The sequence below is a fragment of the Onychomys torridus genome, chromosome 10 (assembly GCF_903995425.1).
Source record: "Onychomys torridus chromosome 10, mOncTor1.1, whole genome shotgun sequence".
In the NCBI taxonomy this organism is placed as follows: domain Eukaryota; kingdom Metazoa; phylum Chordata; class Mammalia; order Rodentia; family Cricetidae; genus Onychomys; species Onychomys torridus.
In genome coordinates this window covers 74,573,664-74,592,628 of record NC_050452.1, presented here as the reverse complement: position 1 = coordinate 74,592,628, position 18,965 = coordinate 74,573,664, and the positions used below count along the sequence as shown (strand labels likewise).

The 18,965-nt window shown below is 45.0% G+C and overlaps 1 protein-coding gene across 1 annotated transcript in view; it reads left to right on the top strand.

Moving 5' to 3' along the window:
* Positions 1-474: 474 nt before the first annotated feature.
* The window catches only part of Pkd2 (polycystin 2, transient receptor potential cation channel), a 43,355-nt gene continuing 24,864 nt past the window's right edge, over positions 475-18,965 (top strand). Inside the window, exons 1-2 of the mRNA XM_036200515.1 lie at positions 475-1,170; positions 9,834-9,947. Coding sequence (XP_036056408.1) covers positions 510-1,170; positions 9,834-9,947 — 775 coding nt within the window. The 5' untranslated portion in view covers positions 475-509. The remainder of the gene's footprint in view (positions 1,171-9,833; positions 9,948-18,965) is intronic.

Here is an 18,965-nt window from a genome sequence, read left to right as displayed (position 1 = left end):
AGAATGTCTGGAGAGAGGAGACAGGGGAAATCACCTAATCAGCAGGAGAATCTGGGATGAGGGCCACCAAGTGCAAGGCGGGACAGCCTTGGTGATCTGTTCTGTTTTTTAAATGAAGGATAGGTTTGTATGCCCTCCTGGAGCCTTCAGTTCAAGCTAGATTTCACTAGTTCACACTATGCAACAAGAGGATCAGTCTTTACTCTTCTCTTTGGGCCTTGGTAAACCTAGGCAGGGGATGGCCAGGGCCTATGCATTATCTCGAGGTCCTGCAGGCATGGATAAATCCAGCACTCCTTTTCCAGAGGAAAAGCTGGGCGGCCAAGCACTCCCTCCTTTTGCGAGCTACCCCATAGGAACGTGGGCGCCGCTCCGGACCCACGCGCGCTGGCCGCCAGGGCCACTTCCCCGCGCCTGAGGCCAGCCGAGGCGAAGCCTGGCCCCCGGAGGCGGGCCGAGGGGGCGGGCGGGGGCGGGGAGCAGGCGGCGGACCCCGGGAAGAAAAGAACATGGCTCCTGCGGCAGAGGGCAGCGCCGCTCCGGGGCGCGCCGGGGCGCCAGTGACCGCAATGGTGAACTCCAACCGCGTGCAGCCGCAGCCGCCCGGAGATGCCAAGCGCTCGCCCGCACCGCGAGCTCCCGGGTCAGGCCGGCTGGCTGCAGGAGGCGCGGCTGGGGGCGCCGGCCTGGCCGTCCCGGGAGGCCTCCGGGAGCAGCGGGGCCTGGAGATCGAGATGGAACGCATCCGGCAGGCGGCTGCGCGGGACCCCCCTGCCGGAGCCTCGGCCTCCCCTTCTCCTCCGCTCTCGTCGTGCTCCAGACAGGCGTGGAGCCGCGATAACCCGGGCTTCGAGGCCGAGGAGGACGACGACGACGACGAGGTGGAAGGGGAGGAAGGAGGGATGGTGGTGGAGATGGACGTGGAGTGGCGCCCGGGCAGCCGCAGGTCGGCCTCCTCCTCGGCTGTGAGCTCGGCGGGCGCCCGCGGACGGGCGCTGGGGAGTTACCGGGGCGCCGGGCACCCGAGCGGGAGGAGGCGCCGGCTAGAGGACCAGGGCGCGCCGTGTCCCAGCCCCGCAGGCGGCGGGGACCCGCTGCATCGCCACCTCCCCCTGGATGGGCAGCCGCCCCGAGTGGCCTGGGCCGAGAGGCTGGTGCGCGGGCTGCGAGGTAAGAACAGGATCCGCGGTGTCCGGTGCATGCGTGAGAACTGCCTGCCTGCGGGCCCGAACCCTCGTCCTCTGCGTTCCCGCCTCCTTCCCGAGCGCCCTCCCCACCTCCTCTCACTCTGCGCGATTTCCGGGACCCAGCGCGGAATTCCACTGCGCCCTTGCTGGTGCGAATTCCTAGGGCGCCTCCCTCTCTCTTTAGGATGCTAGCACACTAGGGAAAATAGGAGAAAGCCGTTTTCGGGAGTGTCTGGGGCTTGTGGAGGAGAAAAGAGACTATTCGAGTACAACTGATGATAGTTGAAACTTTGTGTTTGCTAAATGTCACAAAATGAGGAACAAGTTTATTCCAGCTCCCATGCTTTTCTTTTGGCGGCGATGCGCCATATCCCTTCAGCTAGTCTAGGAAGGGAGCTACTACAGCTTACCCATGTTTTGAGAGAGATGCCTTTAGATGGGTAGGATTGGTGGAGAGGAGAGTTGTTGACGACATGAATACAGTAACGCCTGTGAAATGCAGTTTTGATCATTTCTCTTTCTAGATGTAACAGTTGCAAAGAAAACATTACCCCTACCCCGTGTGTGTTTAAAGACTGGAAGTCTGTTTTAAAATAATGTTTTCGGCCATTCCAACAAGATGATTGCTTCTCCAGATACCAGCTGATTCATGTGTCAGCCTTCCGTGCACACAACTCTCCACAAGGCTGGAGAGAACGCAGATTTTCCAACAGCAGATTGAAACCCGTGTTCTCAAACTTTTGCCACCAGAGGCATCCGTGGAAAAGGGTTTTACTAACTCTCACCCACTTAGTTATCTTACTCCCCACCTTTAAGAGTTTCATCTTGATACTTCTTGTTGTCCCCCGCCTCCTCTGTCTGCAGTTCCCAGTCCAGCACAGAAACTATCGAGATGTTGAAGCAATGTGGTTTAGACAGGCCTACATTTAAATCCTGGTTCTCCTACTGTTTGACCTTGAACATGTTATTTAACTACTCTGACCCTTAAGTTTTCTCTTAGAAAAGAAATGGGTAGTACATAACCCTCGATGTGTTGAAATAATCAAATGAGAAGGTATCTAAAATGGGCAGCAAATCTTGGCTGTGTTGTGTTTCACATTTATTAAAAATGATGAAAGTGCCTTTTTACACGGCTTTTACATGTGTGTGCTAGTTAATGCGATTGGGGCATTGTGAAAAACAAAGCATCCTGTTGAGGTAACATGAATAGAATATTAATAGAATAGGAAAACACTAATGCTTTGTTAATGTCTAGAACCGTATGAAACAGATTCTTACTTTATGTAAGAAGTGCTTTTAAAAAGCATTCACTGATGTGAGATACAAGTTTCTTATAAGCTAATAAATAATGGAAAGTCACATGATTTTAAATCAGCTTGAGCAGTTGGTCATATACTTAACTTTGAACTCAATAATGGGAGACAATGAAATAAAATGTATGCTTTTATATTTAGACATATATATGTGTTTATTTTTTTTAAAGAAGAATTTCAGTAAACTCATAATGAGACAGACAGGCTTGATCGGTAGGAACCTTGTAGAGATTCTGAGAGAGAGGGGGACACTGGAGAGACCATGGTAGCTGTGAGTTCCTTTCCAGGGTCTTGCCTTGTGCATCTCTGCATCTGTTCCCTCGGTCATATCTAGTAAACTTTAATAATAATAATAATAATAATAATAATAATAATAATAAAATGGGATGATGCATCCATCGAAGGTGTAACTCACAGGAGAGCAGACTTGGGAAACTGTTCATTATAGAAAATTTGGAAAGTTTTATTTCTGTTATGAAGAAGTGTAGTTGGCATTCTTGTGACTTATTAAGTAAGCCACATGTCTTAAATATTTAGCATGAAGATGCGGTACTGCTAACATCAATAAAAGAAACTAAGCTACAGTAGCCTATCACTATTTTCCCAAGGACATCTCCCAGAAATGTAAAATAACTAACAGTGAAAGCACTTATCCTCTTAGCAGTGAGTAGTCGGGGTGTAGGACTGTCTGAAGCCTCGTTCTGGGGTACACTGCATCTAACTGGGCCATTAAAATGTATCTCTAAACAGTAAGAAGCAGTTGGAGGCTTCTAAGCCGCAGCAGAGCATGCTGGAGGATCGGGACTCAGCAGCTTAGCATCCTGGATGGTTCCCAGAGGTAGATAGCCAGGCAAGTGTGGCAGGGAGGCAGGTGTGGCAGCAAGGCCACCAGGGAAGAGGTGCTGGAAGCCTGGGCCAGAGGAGGCAAGGACATCTGAGTGCTTTCATGACAGTGCCCCAGATATCATCTCAGAAATAACACTCATTACTTTGACTCCTGCTACACTGGCAAATTCTTTCTTTCTTTCTTTCTTTATCTATTTATCTATTTATTTATTTATTCATTCATTCATTCATTCATTCATTTATTTAAGAGCATCTACCTCTTTAATCCACTGGCAAATTCTTAATCCACAAAAATAATGATACTGTCAGGATCGCTGAAAAATATTCAGCAGGGGAGAAATGGGTTTTTGTCCACAGTTAGCAATCTCTGTCACTTATTGCTAGGGCCTAAATGAACGCGAGGATTACTCTTAGTTTTCCTGAACTAAGCAGCGCCTGGCACTGACGTGTCTGTTTGATAAGTGGCCGTCACTGTTTTGTCTTATATTTAACTTGCATTTCTGCCTTCCCTTTTGAGGTCTACAGAGGAGCATATCCAGTTATTGGAAAGGTTATTGAGGTTTATAAAGGTCTGAAGTTGGCTGTACTAAATAGTTCCACACCAAAGTGATAACCAATACGGTTCTCCATTCTTAGTTGCAGCTCATGATCATTGTGTGCAGTGGCTGATTAATCTGGCCTGTTTTAAATCTCTAGATTAAACCAGCAAAGCGTTATCCTAGATAGGAAGTTTTCAAGTGTGCGGAGGGGAACTTCTGCCCCTTCAGGAATATTTGGAAGTATCTGAATGTGTTGCGGGCTTTGACAACCCAGGGTGGGAGGCGGGATGCACTTGCTGGGTAGAAGGCAAGAATGGTACTGACATCTTACAGAGCACAGGGCGGCCTCTTCCTCCACTACAGCGCACCATCCCACCCAGTATGTCAGGGGTAGAGAGGCCGAGGCACTGCGCCCTAACCTGTGAAGTGGCAATGAGTTGGCCACTGTGCTCAGCACTCTGGACACCTTTTCTATGGTTATGGTTTGGTCCATAGGTTGTCCCCTGTATTGTGGAAGCTATCATCACACCATCTTCCTGATGAGGGAACCAAGGCTTTTATATCTTAAATGACTTCCCTAAGGTCACAACTATTAAATATTGGAGCTAGGATTTAATTACAGGCATTGGAGCCCAAAGCTGTTCCTGCTATCACAGATACCTGCTGTGCCGATACCTAATTTTAGTCAGCCGTTTTTTTGTATTTCCCTACTTTTTCAATGTTGATTCTTCGGGACACTTAGAGTTAACCATATCATCGACTCTGTGTATCCTAATTCCTAGTTTACCTTAAGGGGAAGAACCTACTTTCTTTTTTTAATTGTGCTGATGTACATGCAGCATCACATCTACCATTTTGGCCAGAGCTCAGTGGGTATTAGATATATGTCTAACAGTATGGTTTCCTTAACTGTTTTTTCCCCAGACTTTTTCATAGTCATGTATAAATCCACTACAAGTGAAATCAGAATTTTCCTTGCTGTGTCTGCCTTATTTTGTGTAGCCGGGTTTCAAGCTCCTGCCTGCCCCATTGTGCACCTGAACTTTGCTCCTGAACATGACAGGCTCCTGTTTCACTGTGTATGTGGATTACATTTTGTTTATCCATTACTTAGTTGAGGGACATGGTTTTTTTATTTAAATTTAGTATTTTTATTATATTTGAGAATTCCTTTCATGCATACAGTGTATTTTTATCATATTCACACTTACACACCCCATTTCCCTAACTTCTCCCTATTAATGGACATGTTTTGGGTGTTTTTAAAAAAATTTTGGTCTTTTGAGACAGGGTTTCATAGTGCAAGCTGGCCTGGGACTTTCTCTCTCCTGCTTCATCCCTCCAGGAGTTGGCTAGTAGGATTACAGTTAAAATAATACCTCACACAGCTCCTTGGAACTTTTTTTGAGATCTTTGGAGCTTTTCCAAAGTATCAACTTATCAGTTTTTGAAGGCGGCACCTCAGTATAGAAATGTTTCAGAGGTGGGTCCTAGGCTAGACCTTGTGGGGAGCTGGGGGCCGTCTCTCAGACTTGATGCTTATAGCCAGTGTGGAGTCTGGTCTCCTCACCGTGGGGTCAGTGGCACCCAGTCTCGAGCATCTTCTCTCAGCCCTTCCTCACGACCCATCCCTCAGCCATCCTGTGTGAAATCTTGCTGAGAGATGTGGCTGAGCTAATGGGCAGGCTGCCCTCCCATGTGACTAGTCTCCCATGATCCTTTCTAGGGTTCTGTCTGCCTGCTATCTCAGTTACCACTCCAGATACTCCCTTCCTGGACCCTCCCTAAGGACAGAGCCATGGTTTTGCCAGAAATATAGGGGAGTGCTCAACCCCTTCACTCACAGGCATCACTGTGGCCTGTGGCCTCATGAGGGTAGACATACTTTATGCCTGTGGTGGCCACGTAGAGCAGGAGTAACTCTCCAGAGCCTGATGGTACCAAAGGGTAGCCAGAGCCTTCCTCCTCATGACTGCCACTTAAGGTCCTGGCCTGATTCTGCTCAATCTGCCTGGTAGAGGCCAAGGGACACCCAGCTTCTAGTCATGACTGAGGCAGGAAACAAGGATACCTGAGGGCTGATATTGGCCTTCAGCCCCAGCTGATGAGTAGAAGGACACCCCCTTTCCCCCCCCACACACACAACCCAATGGGAAAAGGGGCTTATTCACTAGTTTTTTTTTTCTTTTCTTTTTTTATTTTTCCACCTTCACATTTGGCTATTAGAACTTTCCCTTAGGCTAGGGAGATCCTAAGTTTGATCCCCAGAACCAGTGTTTAAAAAGCTGAGTGTGTGGTGGTGTCATGTGCTTCCAATCCCACCAGCAGGGAAGCCAAGACGACTGTCTAGCTCACTGGGCAACTTCCTGGCCAGCAGAGGGCGGCCTCTGTCTCAAAACCAAGGTGGACAGTGTACTGGCTGGTTTTGTGTCAGCTTGACAGAGCTGAGTTGTCAGAGCTAGAGTCATCAGAGGAAGGAGCCTCAGCTGAGAAAATGCCTCCATAAGATCCAGCTGTAAGGCATTTTCTTAATTAGTGATTGATGGGGGAAGGCCAGCCCATGGTGGGTGGGGCCATCCTTAGGCTAGTGGTCTTGGGCTCTATAAGAAGGTGGGCTGAGCAAGCCATGGGAAGCAAGCCAGTAAGCAGTACCTCTCCACAGCCTCTGCATCAGCTGCTGCCTCCAGGATCCTGCCCTGCTTGAGTGCCTGTCCTGACTTCCTTCAGTGATGAACGGCAATGCTGATGCATAAACCCTTTCCTCCCCAACTTGCTCTTTGGTCTTGGTGTTTCCACTGCAGCAATGGAGACCCTCACTAAGACAGACAGAGACTGAGGAGAGGCTCCTGAGGCTCCTCTGGCCTCTGTGTGTGCCTGTGCACCCCGCATGTGGACACAGAGACTCCCTCTTTAGCTGTACTCCACACCTGGCATCCTCTCTTCCGTTTCCTTCTCTCATTTGCACCAAACCTTTGAACGAAGAGTTTCCATTTTCATTCTTTGCCCTCTAGGGCTTGCGAGGTGTGATGAAGTTGCACCAGTAACGTGATCATGTAGTTAATAAACCTGAGGAGAATTGCTGCTGTGATAATAGATCCTAGGCATGCGTGGATGAATTATACACGGCCCCAAATCTCAGGCTGCTCCGATTCCAAGTCTAGCAGGGGAAATGGCTGCAAATCAGTAGTTACAGTGCCGTTATGGGAGGAACTCAAGGAAAAGGTAATCTGTCTCACCTGAGGAAGTCAGTGAAGGTCTTTATAGGGGTTCAGAGTGAGCCACACTTGAAGCGGGGATGGATTCTGGAGGGGAACAGTAGCAGGAACAAGGCTGAGCAGACCTGAATGTTGCATTAGGGAGCTGGTACACTTACTTTCCTGTAGGCATTTGGAGTAATGGAGACTTCAGACAGGATTAGTATAAGCGTACGCCAGACTGAAGAGTGTAGAGGCTACAGTGAGTGGATGGATGGTCAGGAGAGAGCTGACACATAAAAAAGTGATCAGAGGGCTGGAAAGATGGCTCAGAGGTTAAGAGCACTGACTGCTCTTCCAGAGGTCCTGAGTTCAATTCCCAGCAACCACATGGTGGCTCACAACCGTCTATAATGAGATCTGGTGCCCTCTTCTGGCCTGCAGTACACATAAATAAATAAATCTTTAAAAAAAAAAAAAAAAAAAAGTGACCAGAATTGCAAGTCAGCATACAGGCTGTGATGCTATAGGCCTAGATTAAAGACAGAAGCCATCAGAGTTACAGATTCAGGCTTGATGTGGTGGTGCGTGTCTTCATTCCCAGCACTCAGGAGGCAGAGGCTGGAGAAGCATTCCAAGTTCAAGGTCAGACTAAGCTAAGGAGTGAGACCCTGTCTCAATGCATAAAATAAAATAATTACAGAACCAACTCCATGTGAAGAAGAAGAGGAGAGCTGCCTTTGAGATGGACCTCAGATTTGATGCCGTTTGCTCAAATAGGAAGAACTTTCTAGAGGAGGAAAAAAGAAGAGCATTCATTTGGGGCATGTGAATCTGAACCTCCATGTAATGTGCACCTTAAACTACTCCTGCCTGTCAGCCTAACTGGGGAAGTCATCTGCAACAGGACACTGATGCAGAGGGGTCTCTGAAAATCTCCTAAGAAAGACCTCCATATATACCCAGTTGGGGGGAGCAATTAAAGATTGTTAATATTTAGGAGGTAGATAGGGTAATTTAGAAAAAGTAAATACATGATAGCATATAGAGATAAGAAAAAGGGGATGTTTCTTTTCATTTCCTTTTAAGGGCTTGAATTAAATTGCCATAATTCATTGTAAATTTGGCTTGAGAAAAATCTGTCATGGTTTTTTGTCTGTTTCTATTTAAAGGTCAGAGAATACCATTTGCATGAAATATATCTATTCCTTATTGCATGGCTGTCTATAAACCATTGGAAGGAATAAAATCACTGACCACATAGCAGTAAAGATGCTAAAGAGACTAGCAGTCATCACATGCATGTATACTGTAGGCCTGGCCTCCAGAAGATCTCTACCCAAAGACAGAAGAATGATTGTACCTGGGGCTGCTGAGTCTGATCCTTGGCTGCAGTGTTAGCCTGACTTGTAATTTTCCATGTCATCTACATTTGCAAAAACCCTCGGATATGATAGAGTTTCAATGAATAAACATTCCACTTGCTGCATTTCTTCTGCATGAGCAATTCCCTGACAAATACTAGCTCTTGGCAGCAGCAGATCTGGTCAGAAACTGTGCTCACCTCTCTGAGTGGTGAGACCTGAGATGAGTAACATGTTGTCCTTGAAATTTAGATGCTAATTTTTTAAAGGAAGAAAAGGAAAATGGAATATCTAGATTTAATAGAGTAGAGCTCTTATGTTGTTATGTTATAAAAAGTCTGTCAAGCTTAATGATGACCTCATTTCCTTGATGTGAAAAACTTTGCAGTGTTCCCCCTTTCTCCCTGTGGCTTGTTTCTGGCTCAAATGTGGTCTGAATTTGGGTTAATGAAGGGGGTAAGGTCTAGAGAGAATGACAGGTGACATATGGGAGCCAGGTTTATGTCTGCCCATAGCCTAACTGGAAGGATTGAGAAGTTAGTGTTTTAGGGAAGATATTAAGGCTCTCCCAAGGATCCAGCATTGTGACTTGACTACACTGTTTATTAACAGGGGCTCGGACAGTCACCATACTGCCTGCTGGCTGAATCCCAAACTTGTCATTCTCTCCAGTAACCTCTCCGAGAGTTACATCATCTTTGCTTCACCAGCCTGACACTTTCCGTCTGCTGAAATACAGAACATGGCAGCTGATCGTAGTTTTTCCCAAACGAAAGCCGGAGGAGCTGCATGAGCTGTTGCTGTTAGTTTAAAGCCACATTAACTGGCCCTTTACAAACCTGCTCAGCTTAAACAGACTAAGCGTGGTCAGTTGCCATTATGTTTCTTACAGGACAAAGAGGGGCCAGAGCAGCCTTCCTGCCGCTGTGCTAGAAGCTCCATAGGTGTTTCCAAATTGAAATGATGTAACAACTCGGATTTTGTACTGCTGCGACCTCAGTGTGGTTTACCCTGTAGTCAAACCGTTGACTTAGCTAAGTTTAGCAGGGGGGATACCAGATGTACCCTGTACCAAGCAGGAGGAAGAGCTATGTGACACAAATTGCTAAATCTTTTAAATTGCCTTTCTTTTCCATCCTCCTAAACTTTTAAAGATACTCACTAATAGAAGTTATAAAAATGACTGGGTTGATTTGGATTTTGTACTTTTGAGGGGGGTGGAGCATGGTGTATACGAAATTAAGTGACTTCTGAGTCACATGCAGTACTCTTATGTATTCATAGTTCCATGTGAGAACTGGTTTACGATTAATTTCATTTTTCCTTTTGCCACTTGTGAAATTTCTTAAGAAAGATGACCTTGTTTTGTTTGTTTTTCATTATTTTAAAGGTCTCTGGGGAACAAGACTCATGGAAGAGAGCAACACTAACCGAGAGAAATATCTTAAAAGTGTGTTACGGGAACTGGTCACTTACCTCCTTTTTCTCATAGTCTTGTGCATCTGTGAGTACACTGTTTCCCTCTCTAATGGAAATGTTTTTGAGGGTTTTTAGCCTGTCATAAATCATAATTGTGGTGGTACTGTGTTCCCGGAAATATTGTGCACCCTAATACACTTATCTGGGATCAGAGACAGAACAGCCACAATATTAAACTTGAGGATAGGCAGTGGTAGCACACGCCTTTAATCCTAGCATTCCAAGGCAGAAATCCATCTGTTCAAGGATACAGCCAAGCATGGTGACTCACGCCTTTAATCCCAGAAAGGGAGCCTTTAATCCCAGGGAGTGATGGCAGAAAGAGAAAGATATACAAAGGCCAGAAACTAGAAGCATTTGGCTGGTTAAGCTTTTAGGCTTTTGAGCAGCAGTTCAGCTGAGATCCATTCGGATGAGGACACAGAGGCTTCCAGTCTGAGGAAACAGGATCAGCTGAGGAACTGGCGAGGTGAGGTAGCTGTGGCTTGTTCTGCTTCTCTGATATTCCAGCTGTCACCCCAATAACTGGCCACAGGTTTGATTTTATTAATAAGAACTTTTTAAGATTCCTGCTACAATTGAGAAGCATGTGAGCAACAAGAGTCAAGCTAACAATTTTCTTCTCAGTATGGTTTCCAGTTCAGGTTGGAATTTGGGGACGTTCTTTGCTGGCCAGTTCATTGTTAGTTGTGACCAACTTCACTGTGAGAAGCACGAGAAACCTGCTGCATACAAAAATCCCAGCCAAGGGTTTGGATGTTAGCTTTCAGATCAGATCACATTTAACTCTCAGGAGACAGTGCTCCCCAACATGGCTCCTGTTGGCACATGGCTTCCAAAGTCCCCTTTCCCATCCTGACAGTTTGCGTCACTGCTTTCCTTAAAGTGGGTTGCTCCTTCCAAGTCTTCAGCCATCACTAGGCTTTCAGGGAAATGTAGCTGACCTAGTTTATATCCCTCCCTTCTTACTTCTGTGTGTTCATGCGTTCTCTGGGGTGGGAAGGGAGGGAAGCCGTAGCTCAAAACCCATCTCAGGAACTCTTGGCTTTCAAGTCCAGAAAAGTTACAGGCAAATCATGTATCCTGAATCAAAGCATGTTGGAGTATGGGTTTTTAAAGTGTGTGTGTGTGTGTGTGTGTGTGTGTGTGTGTGTGTGTGTGTGTGTGCAGGCATGCATGTGCACAGTGTTCTTGTGGAGGTCAGAGGACAACTTTGCAAAGTCATTCCTTTCCTTCTACTTTTGTATGGGTTCCAGCTTGAACTCGGGCCACTAGGCCTGCTTGTTAGGTGCCTTAACTGCTGTTCATCTTGCTGGCCCTGAAGCACAGAGCTTTGTTACATCTTCTCTGAGGCCTTTTATGGGGACAAGGGAGCCGGTTTGTGCCATCCTGCTCCCCAGGCTTTTTGCAAAGCTCCTAAGAAGAAACCTACCCTTCCAATGTAGACTGAGGGTGCTTAACAGTTGGCGGCCACACAGAAAAGGGTCCGTCTTTTTTGTACGTGGAGAGAATCAGAATTTAATCACTCATTTAATAATGTTCTTTGGTGAGAGACTAGCGAGCTGGCTCCAGGTAAGAGCAGCTTCCCCGTGTGTGCATCTTCATCCCTGTCCCTCATTTACACTCCCTATAATAAGCTGGTAGATTGAAACAAAAAGTAAAAATATTCTCAAGAGTGTAACTCACCCAGGAACGTTTGCTTAGAGAAAAAATATCTAAATTAAGTTTCATGTTATTACTTTCTGTTTTAATGACCTATCATTTATTCCTGGTGCTTGGTAGATATGCCACAATTATTAAATATTTAGTTTAATACCTACCATGAAGATAATGGTCTGACCGCAGCTCTGAAATGTAATCATCTTGGGTAGCAAAGCACAATCTGCCAGCAGAGAAAATCCAGAAACTTAAAATAAATAACCATGAACAAGCTTTAAAATGACATGAGTTTGTATTTCTTTTTCCTTTGGAAGAAGAAAGCTTTATTTAGGGAACAACTTCAATGAGAGGTAACTTACATGCTTTAAGATCCATCCACTTAAGCATCTGATTCATTTATTTTTCTAATGTACAGAGGTTTAACCACCACAGTCCAGATTTAGAGCATTTCTATCATCTGAAAATTCGCCCTGTTTATTTCAGTTGTGGGCTGAAGGCAGCCTCTTTCCCATCACCGTCTCTCAGGTTTTACATTGCAGGGTTCTGCTGACTGGGAGGGTTGTGTCTCTTGACTATCATCACCTGCTTTCCTTCCAACCCTGGTAGCCACCATCCTTCTTCTGGGAGCTCAGCATATTGCATTCCTTATATTCATGGTGTGACCTTTTTAAAGACATGTCTTCTAACACCAAAATGCCAAAGCTGGAAAGCATGTGCCTGTTACACTGAAATTCAGGGAGTGGGAGATGGAATGTTTCAGACTTTCCTGTTCTTAGCTCATCCAGCACAGAACACTGAGATTGGGTTTGTTCCCAACACAGAGATCGTGCTTAAATATTAAACCATATTGGCTTTCACATTAACATGTCCATTAGAATTACTCAGCATTTTCAAATATCACATATGTAAGCATCTTTCTAATGCAAAGTAAGCCTAGAATTTGAATAATTAACCAGACTGAACATCAGTTGCCAAAAGAACTTAAAAAAAATATATAGCTGTACCGGGTCAACCAAAGCGGAGCTTCTTTGATATGAGGGAAAAGTAAGTTTTCAGATGGAGTAAGTTTGTGAACGAGGCCAAAGACACAAACCCAAGATGGAGTGCTTAAGAACCTGACTGAAGTTACACAACCGTCGTGTTTTCTTGTTCATTTTAGAAATCTCTGGGTTGTTTTTTTTTTCTTACTGGTCCCCTGCATCTGTCATGTTGGGAGGGAGGGAAGGAGCGGGGGTGGGGTGGGGGACTGGCGGCGTAGGGGTTAGGGGGTTGGGTGGAGTGGGGGTCTGGGGGGGGGGTGGGGGGTGGATGCTGTCCTGTGCACCTCAGTGTAGAGGGACTTTGTCTTTGGGCTGTCAGCTCACACACACACATAAATGACACAGATTTATTATTAATTATGAAAGCTCAGCCTTAGCTTAGGCTTGTTTCTAACTAGCTCTTATAACTTAAACTAACTCTTTTTTAAAAAATCTATGTTCTTCCACGCTGGTTACCTCATCATCTCCATTATGCTCATCCTGCTTTTTCCCATCTGTCTGGTGACTCTGCCCTTCCTCTTCCTGCCTAGCTATTGGCCATTTAGCTTTTCATTACACCAGTCACAGCGACACGTCTTCACAGTGTAGAGGAATATCTGCAACTCCACAGTGCTGTGTGCGGAGCTGCTCCTCAGTGCCGGCACGTTACTTGCTTCCATTCTCCCTCTTCCTGCTCCTTTCACTGATTCGGAGAACTTCCTACTCATTTGCTCATTCACGAGTTTGGAGAACTTCCTGCCAGTTGAAGACCGCTCCACCAGTTCAAACCTAGTAACTCTTTGATTTATACTTAGCACCGTGCATTTACAGACAAGAGTCCCTTCAAGTTAAGTTTCATATTGTATCCCATGAGAACATAGGGAGTGAGATACAGATATAAAAACAATTAAGCTTCCTGTGCAGCAGCAGACTCTGGGACTGGAGTCTGCACCTGCTGTGTGTAGTTACCTTCTGTGACAGTTACGATTTTCTAAGCAGTTTTTAAAATTGCTAAGTGATTTAATACGCACCTATCTTCCTTTTTGTTAGCGAGTTTTCAGAGTTTATTACATAAGGATGTTATCTGCTTAAGCTTGTTACCTTTGTTTTAGGAGGTTTTACTTTGTGTTTGGGCTTAAACAGAGGTCTGTCATTTTAGAGTTTCCCATGTGATTTTGCTTATTTTCATACTACATGTATCATTTCATGCATCTTGATAATGTGTCACTTAACCCATAAGCATTTCCGGGAGTGACGTCATGGTTGATGGTGTAGATCAGTGTAGACTGATCTTCTCTTCAGAGCCAGTGCTCACGCTCTGATCTCCCTTGTCAGGTAACTGCTGTCACCTTCTGTTGCCGTGTTTTCATTACCACAAAGCAACCTGGGGAGAAGAGGGTTGACTTCCTATTGCAGCTTTCTGGCCACCCTCGAGGGGACCCGGGGCGGGAGCTGGAGGCAGGAACTGAAGCAGAGGCTGTGGAGGGCAATGCTTACTGACGTGCTTCCTCTGACTTGTTCAGCAGCCTCCCATATGCCTGCCCGGGGTGGCACCACCCATAGGGGGATGGACCCTCCCACATCAGTCACCCACAGATACCCACGGGACAGTCTGGTGGAGGAAATCCCTTGCTTGGGTGTCCTTCTTCCCAGGAGACTCTAATTTGTGCCAAGTTGACAAAAACGAAGCAAGCAGCATACTTACTCCTTTTGGAAAATATCTATTATGGTGTGCACGATGTCATGCACCAGTGTTAGTGGTGGCTGCATGTTGGGGGTCAGAGGACAACTGTGTGGAGCTGGTTCTCTTACCAGTGTCACATGGGGCCAAGACTGATCTCAGGTCTGTAAGCTTTTGTAGCAAACATGAAGTGTCCCTCCATTCTTTAACTTTATATCAAGTAGGTTTCTTATATTAAAAAAAAAAATCCATAAGTTGCTGGGCAGTGGTGGCTCACGCCTTTAATTCCAGCACTTGGGAGGAGGGTCTTTGTGAGTTCGAGGCCAGCCTGGTCTACAGAGCAAGATCCAGGACAGGTGCAAATGCTACATAGAGAAACCCTGTCTCAAAAAACCAAAAACCAAAAAACAAACAAACAAACAAAAAATCCATAAGTTGCCTTTTAAAATTTTAAAGCCTCTTTCTTCTATCTAGTAAGAGGTTAACACATTCAGATTTCATGTTTTTGTCAAATTTCCTTTGTTTTCCTTTGCTTATGCTTTCCTGTCAACTTTACATTTTTCTTTTTCTCTCATGAAATTAGAATTTATTTCTTTTGCTTCTAGCCATTGAAATAAATGCAGTAGATGGAACTCTATGCTGTATTACATTTGTATTTTAATGTTTAAACTTATGGATTCTCAACAATGAATAAAATAGTATCATTGGCTGCTTTGAACTGATTCGTCATGGTTTTCGAGGCAGCTTCTCTTAGTTTACATGCTGCATGTTCGGTAGCCTGTGGTGGGGTTTTTGTCATCCCCCCCCCCCCCACACACACACACACTCGTGTTTAGTTCTACCCTAGGTCTCTGGACTATCTAGCCTCTAGGTCCTGGCCCTTTAGGCAGTGTCAGGGGTGGGCTTCCTTGTGGCATGGATCTCTAGCTGGGCCAGTCCATTGGTTGGCCACTCCACAATTTCTGCACCACCTAAACGATCACCTCTTGTAGGCAGAATAAATTGTAGGTCGGAGGTTTGTGGCTGTGTCCCAATCCCTCCCCTGGAAGTCTGGCCTAGTTACAGGAGATGGCTGGTTCAGGTTCCGATCCTCTCGTTGCTAGAAGTCCTAGCTAGGGTCACCCATGTGGGTTCCTGGGAGTTTCCATTGCGCTAGGTTTCTAGCTCATCCCAGAGATGCCCCCAGATTCCACTTGCCTCTTTCAGTTCCCTCTCCTTCCATCCTCCCCCAGCCTGACTCCTCCTGTTCCCGTCCCCCCACTTCCACCTGTGGTACCCATTTTATTTCCCCTTCTCAAGGAGATTCAGTAGTCCTCCCTTGAGCCCTCCCTCTAACTTAGCTTCTCTGGCTCTATGGATTATAGCTTGGTTGTCATTTACTTTGTAGTGAATATATACTTTTAAGTGAGTACATACTATGTTTGTCTTTCTGGGTCTGGGTCACCTCACTCAGAATGATTTTTTTTCTAGTTATATACATTTACCTGCAATTTTCATGGTGTTATTTTTTTTTAACAGCTGAGTAATAATACTCCATTGTGAAAATGTACCACATTTTCTTTATCTATACTTTGGTTGAGGGACATCTAGGTTGTTTCCAGTTTCTGGGTATTATGAATAAAGCTAATATGAACATAGTTGAGCAAGTGTCCTTGTGGTATGGTTGGGCATCTTTTTGGTATATGCCCAAGATTGGTATAGCTGTGTCTTGAGGTAGATTGATTGATTTCTGTAGTGGCTGTATAAGTTTGCACTCCCACCAGCAGTGGAGGAGTGTTCACCTTGCTCCACATCCTCTCCAGCATAAGCTGTCACTTGTATTTATGATCCTAGCCATTGTCACAGGTGTAAGATGGTATCTCAGAGTCATTTTTATTTGCATTTCCTTGATGACTAAGGATGTCAAACATTTCTTTAAGTCTATTGGCCATTTGAGATTTGTGTATGGAGAATTATCTGGTTAAATCTGTGCCCCATTTTTTAATTGGATTATTTGGTTTTTTGATGTCTACTTTCTTCAGTTGTTTATATATTTTGTAAATCAGATACCTATCAGATGTGGGATTGGTGAAGATCTTTTTCCATTCTGTAAGCTGCTGTTTTGACTTATTGACAGTGTCCTTTGTTTTACAGCTTTTCATTTCCATGAGGTCCCATTTATTAATTGTCAATCTTAGTGCCTGGGCTACTGGTGTTCTGTTCAGGAAGTTTTCTCCTGTGCCAGTGTGTTCAAGGGTAGCCTGTATATTAATGTATTTTAATCTGTCTTCTTTTGGAAAAATGGAAAATGAGGGATTAAGAGAAAAAATGGCAGGTTGAATATGTGTACATGCTACACACATGCTCTCTGTCTGTCTGTCTGTCTGTCTCTCTCTCTCTCTCTCTCTCTCACACACACACACTCCTACATATCCATTACCTGGTATCGTATAAGTGTGTGCTTATCTTCCTTTCCAGTCTCCATTTATGTTTATATATTTCACACAGTGGTGTTCTTGTCACAGTTCATTTAGAGCGTGATTATGCTCATTTTCAAGTTCACGCTCAGGAAGGTTGGTTATAGCTGTTCAAGATCTGGGGACACCAGCACCCTCTGTTGTGAGCCCAGAGGCAGGTACTCTGTGGAACCCAGCCGAGATTCTCACCCAGACTGTCTGATGTTGAGCTGAGCTGCCACTGACATGTACTCACACTGTTCCTGCTCTGGGCATATGTGGAAATGTTGCACCCAGATAACTGGGTCAGCCATATCTTGACACTATTCAGAAACAGTTCATGGTGGCCAGACAGTTTTAGTCCTTCAGTGCTAGAAGCATCATTTCTGATGTCCAGCGGGGTGTGTGTGTGTGTGTGTGTGTGTGTGTGTGTGTGTGTGTCACAAATAGTGGAAGTTTGCTTCCCTCTGAGTGAAGCTGTGAAAGCTAATACTGATCCTGAGAATTTCAACAGCAAACACCAGTATCTGGTCTGAAGACTAATGGAAGACAAAGGGGACACCTTTCAAGGTGGTGTCTATACCATATGATATCCACAATTTCAGCCCATCAACAAATCATTTCCAAAAGTGACCAGTGGGTAAAATGCCCCAGAATGTCCTGTACTAACCAGAGCCCACAGTACACCTAAGTTCACACTAATTGAAAGTAACAACCTAATCATTTATTTGACTGTGAGGCTCTTCCACCATCCCTTTTTGTATCTCCTTTGTCCCTCATATTGACGAATTCACAGGCATTGCCACCCAGGGCGCCTCTTTCTATCCCTGTGGGGGTTGGGGAGCTGGCCAGGCGGCACACTTTCTGAGAACTGACAAGGCCCTTGTTTGGAGGGAGAGATCACTTCTTGTTAATACTTGTGTCTAATAACTGTCCCATTGAATGGATTAGACTTTCAAATGCTGAACTAGGATCAGTCTGGTGTTGGAGTGGGAAGTTGGTCAGGTATCATATGAAGAACATTGTTTGTATTCTAAATACATTAGATCATAGAAGGGCAGGTGAAGACCTGGAAATTATTTAATATACTCTCTATACAAGTGCACGGATTATGGGTTTCTGTTAATTTTTTGCTTAAGTGATTACTTGAGATGAACTCTCAAACACACTCATGTTGGATTATTATCACTACATTTCTCCTTTAATAATCTTAATTTGATATGCTGCTTGATAATAGAAGGGTAAAGGTGACAGGTTTACCAGTCATTTAAGAAAAATCAGTTTAATACAAGTTATTACAGGATCAAGAAATAATCATCTGTGTGTTTATCACCGTGGCCAAAAGATACAGAAAATAAGTCTCTTCTTCTTGAAGCTTTTTGTCTTTAGCAAAGTGTAGGAATCATAGGAATCACATTATACCCATGGTCATAATAATTCTAGCATAAACCAGTACTTGATAAAGTGCTAATAGCTTTCATTTTCAAATGTATGTGTGATGTGTGTATGGAAGCAGGCATGCTGTGGTGTACATGTGGAGGCCAAAGGACTCCTGCTTTCTCCTCTCACCTCTACATGGGTTTCAGAAATTAAACTTGGGTTGCCAGGGATAAGTGTGATAAGTACCTTTACTTACTGAGCCACCTTGCTGTCTGGGAAGTCCTGAGTTTCTAATAGATGCTTTGTAGCACACGAGCTAGAAAGGAAAAGTCAACATGACTGGACATTTTGTAACTGTTATCCCTGTACTAAGTAGATTTGAGCTATTTTTATAAAGCACCCATAAGTCCTATAGGGTAGCTAATTATCACACCTTATGGAATAGGAATGAAGCTGTTCTCGTTCTGTAGCTTATAGAGTAAAAACAGCTACTCAGGAAGTAAGAAACATGACCAGCAATGAGACTCTACTCCTGCCTCCTCCGTGGCCCATCCATTACGATCCATGAGTGCTAAACAGTGGGGCCATAACCTGGATTACAGTATTCCATCCGGGATTTGAGTGACATGTGGGAAGCGGATAGCAATCCAAAGTAGTAATTAAAGCAAGTTAAACAAAGGGGCTGTTTGTAAGGACATGACAGGTTAAGGGACCAGTGAAGAAGGAGAGCCCCTTGGGAAAGGTTACCACCTGTAGGCTTAGGTGACCACAGAGAAGGGAGCAATATGGTTGTCGGATAGGAGACTCCCCACAGTGTGGCTGAGGCTAGCGGATCCTCTGCCAGCTTGCATCAAGATGAGATGAGCATA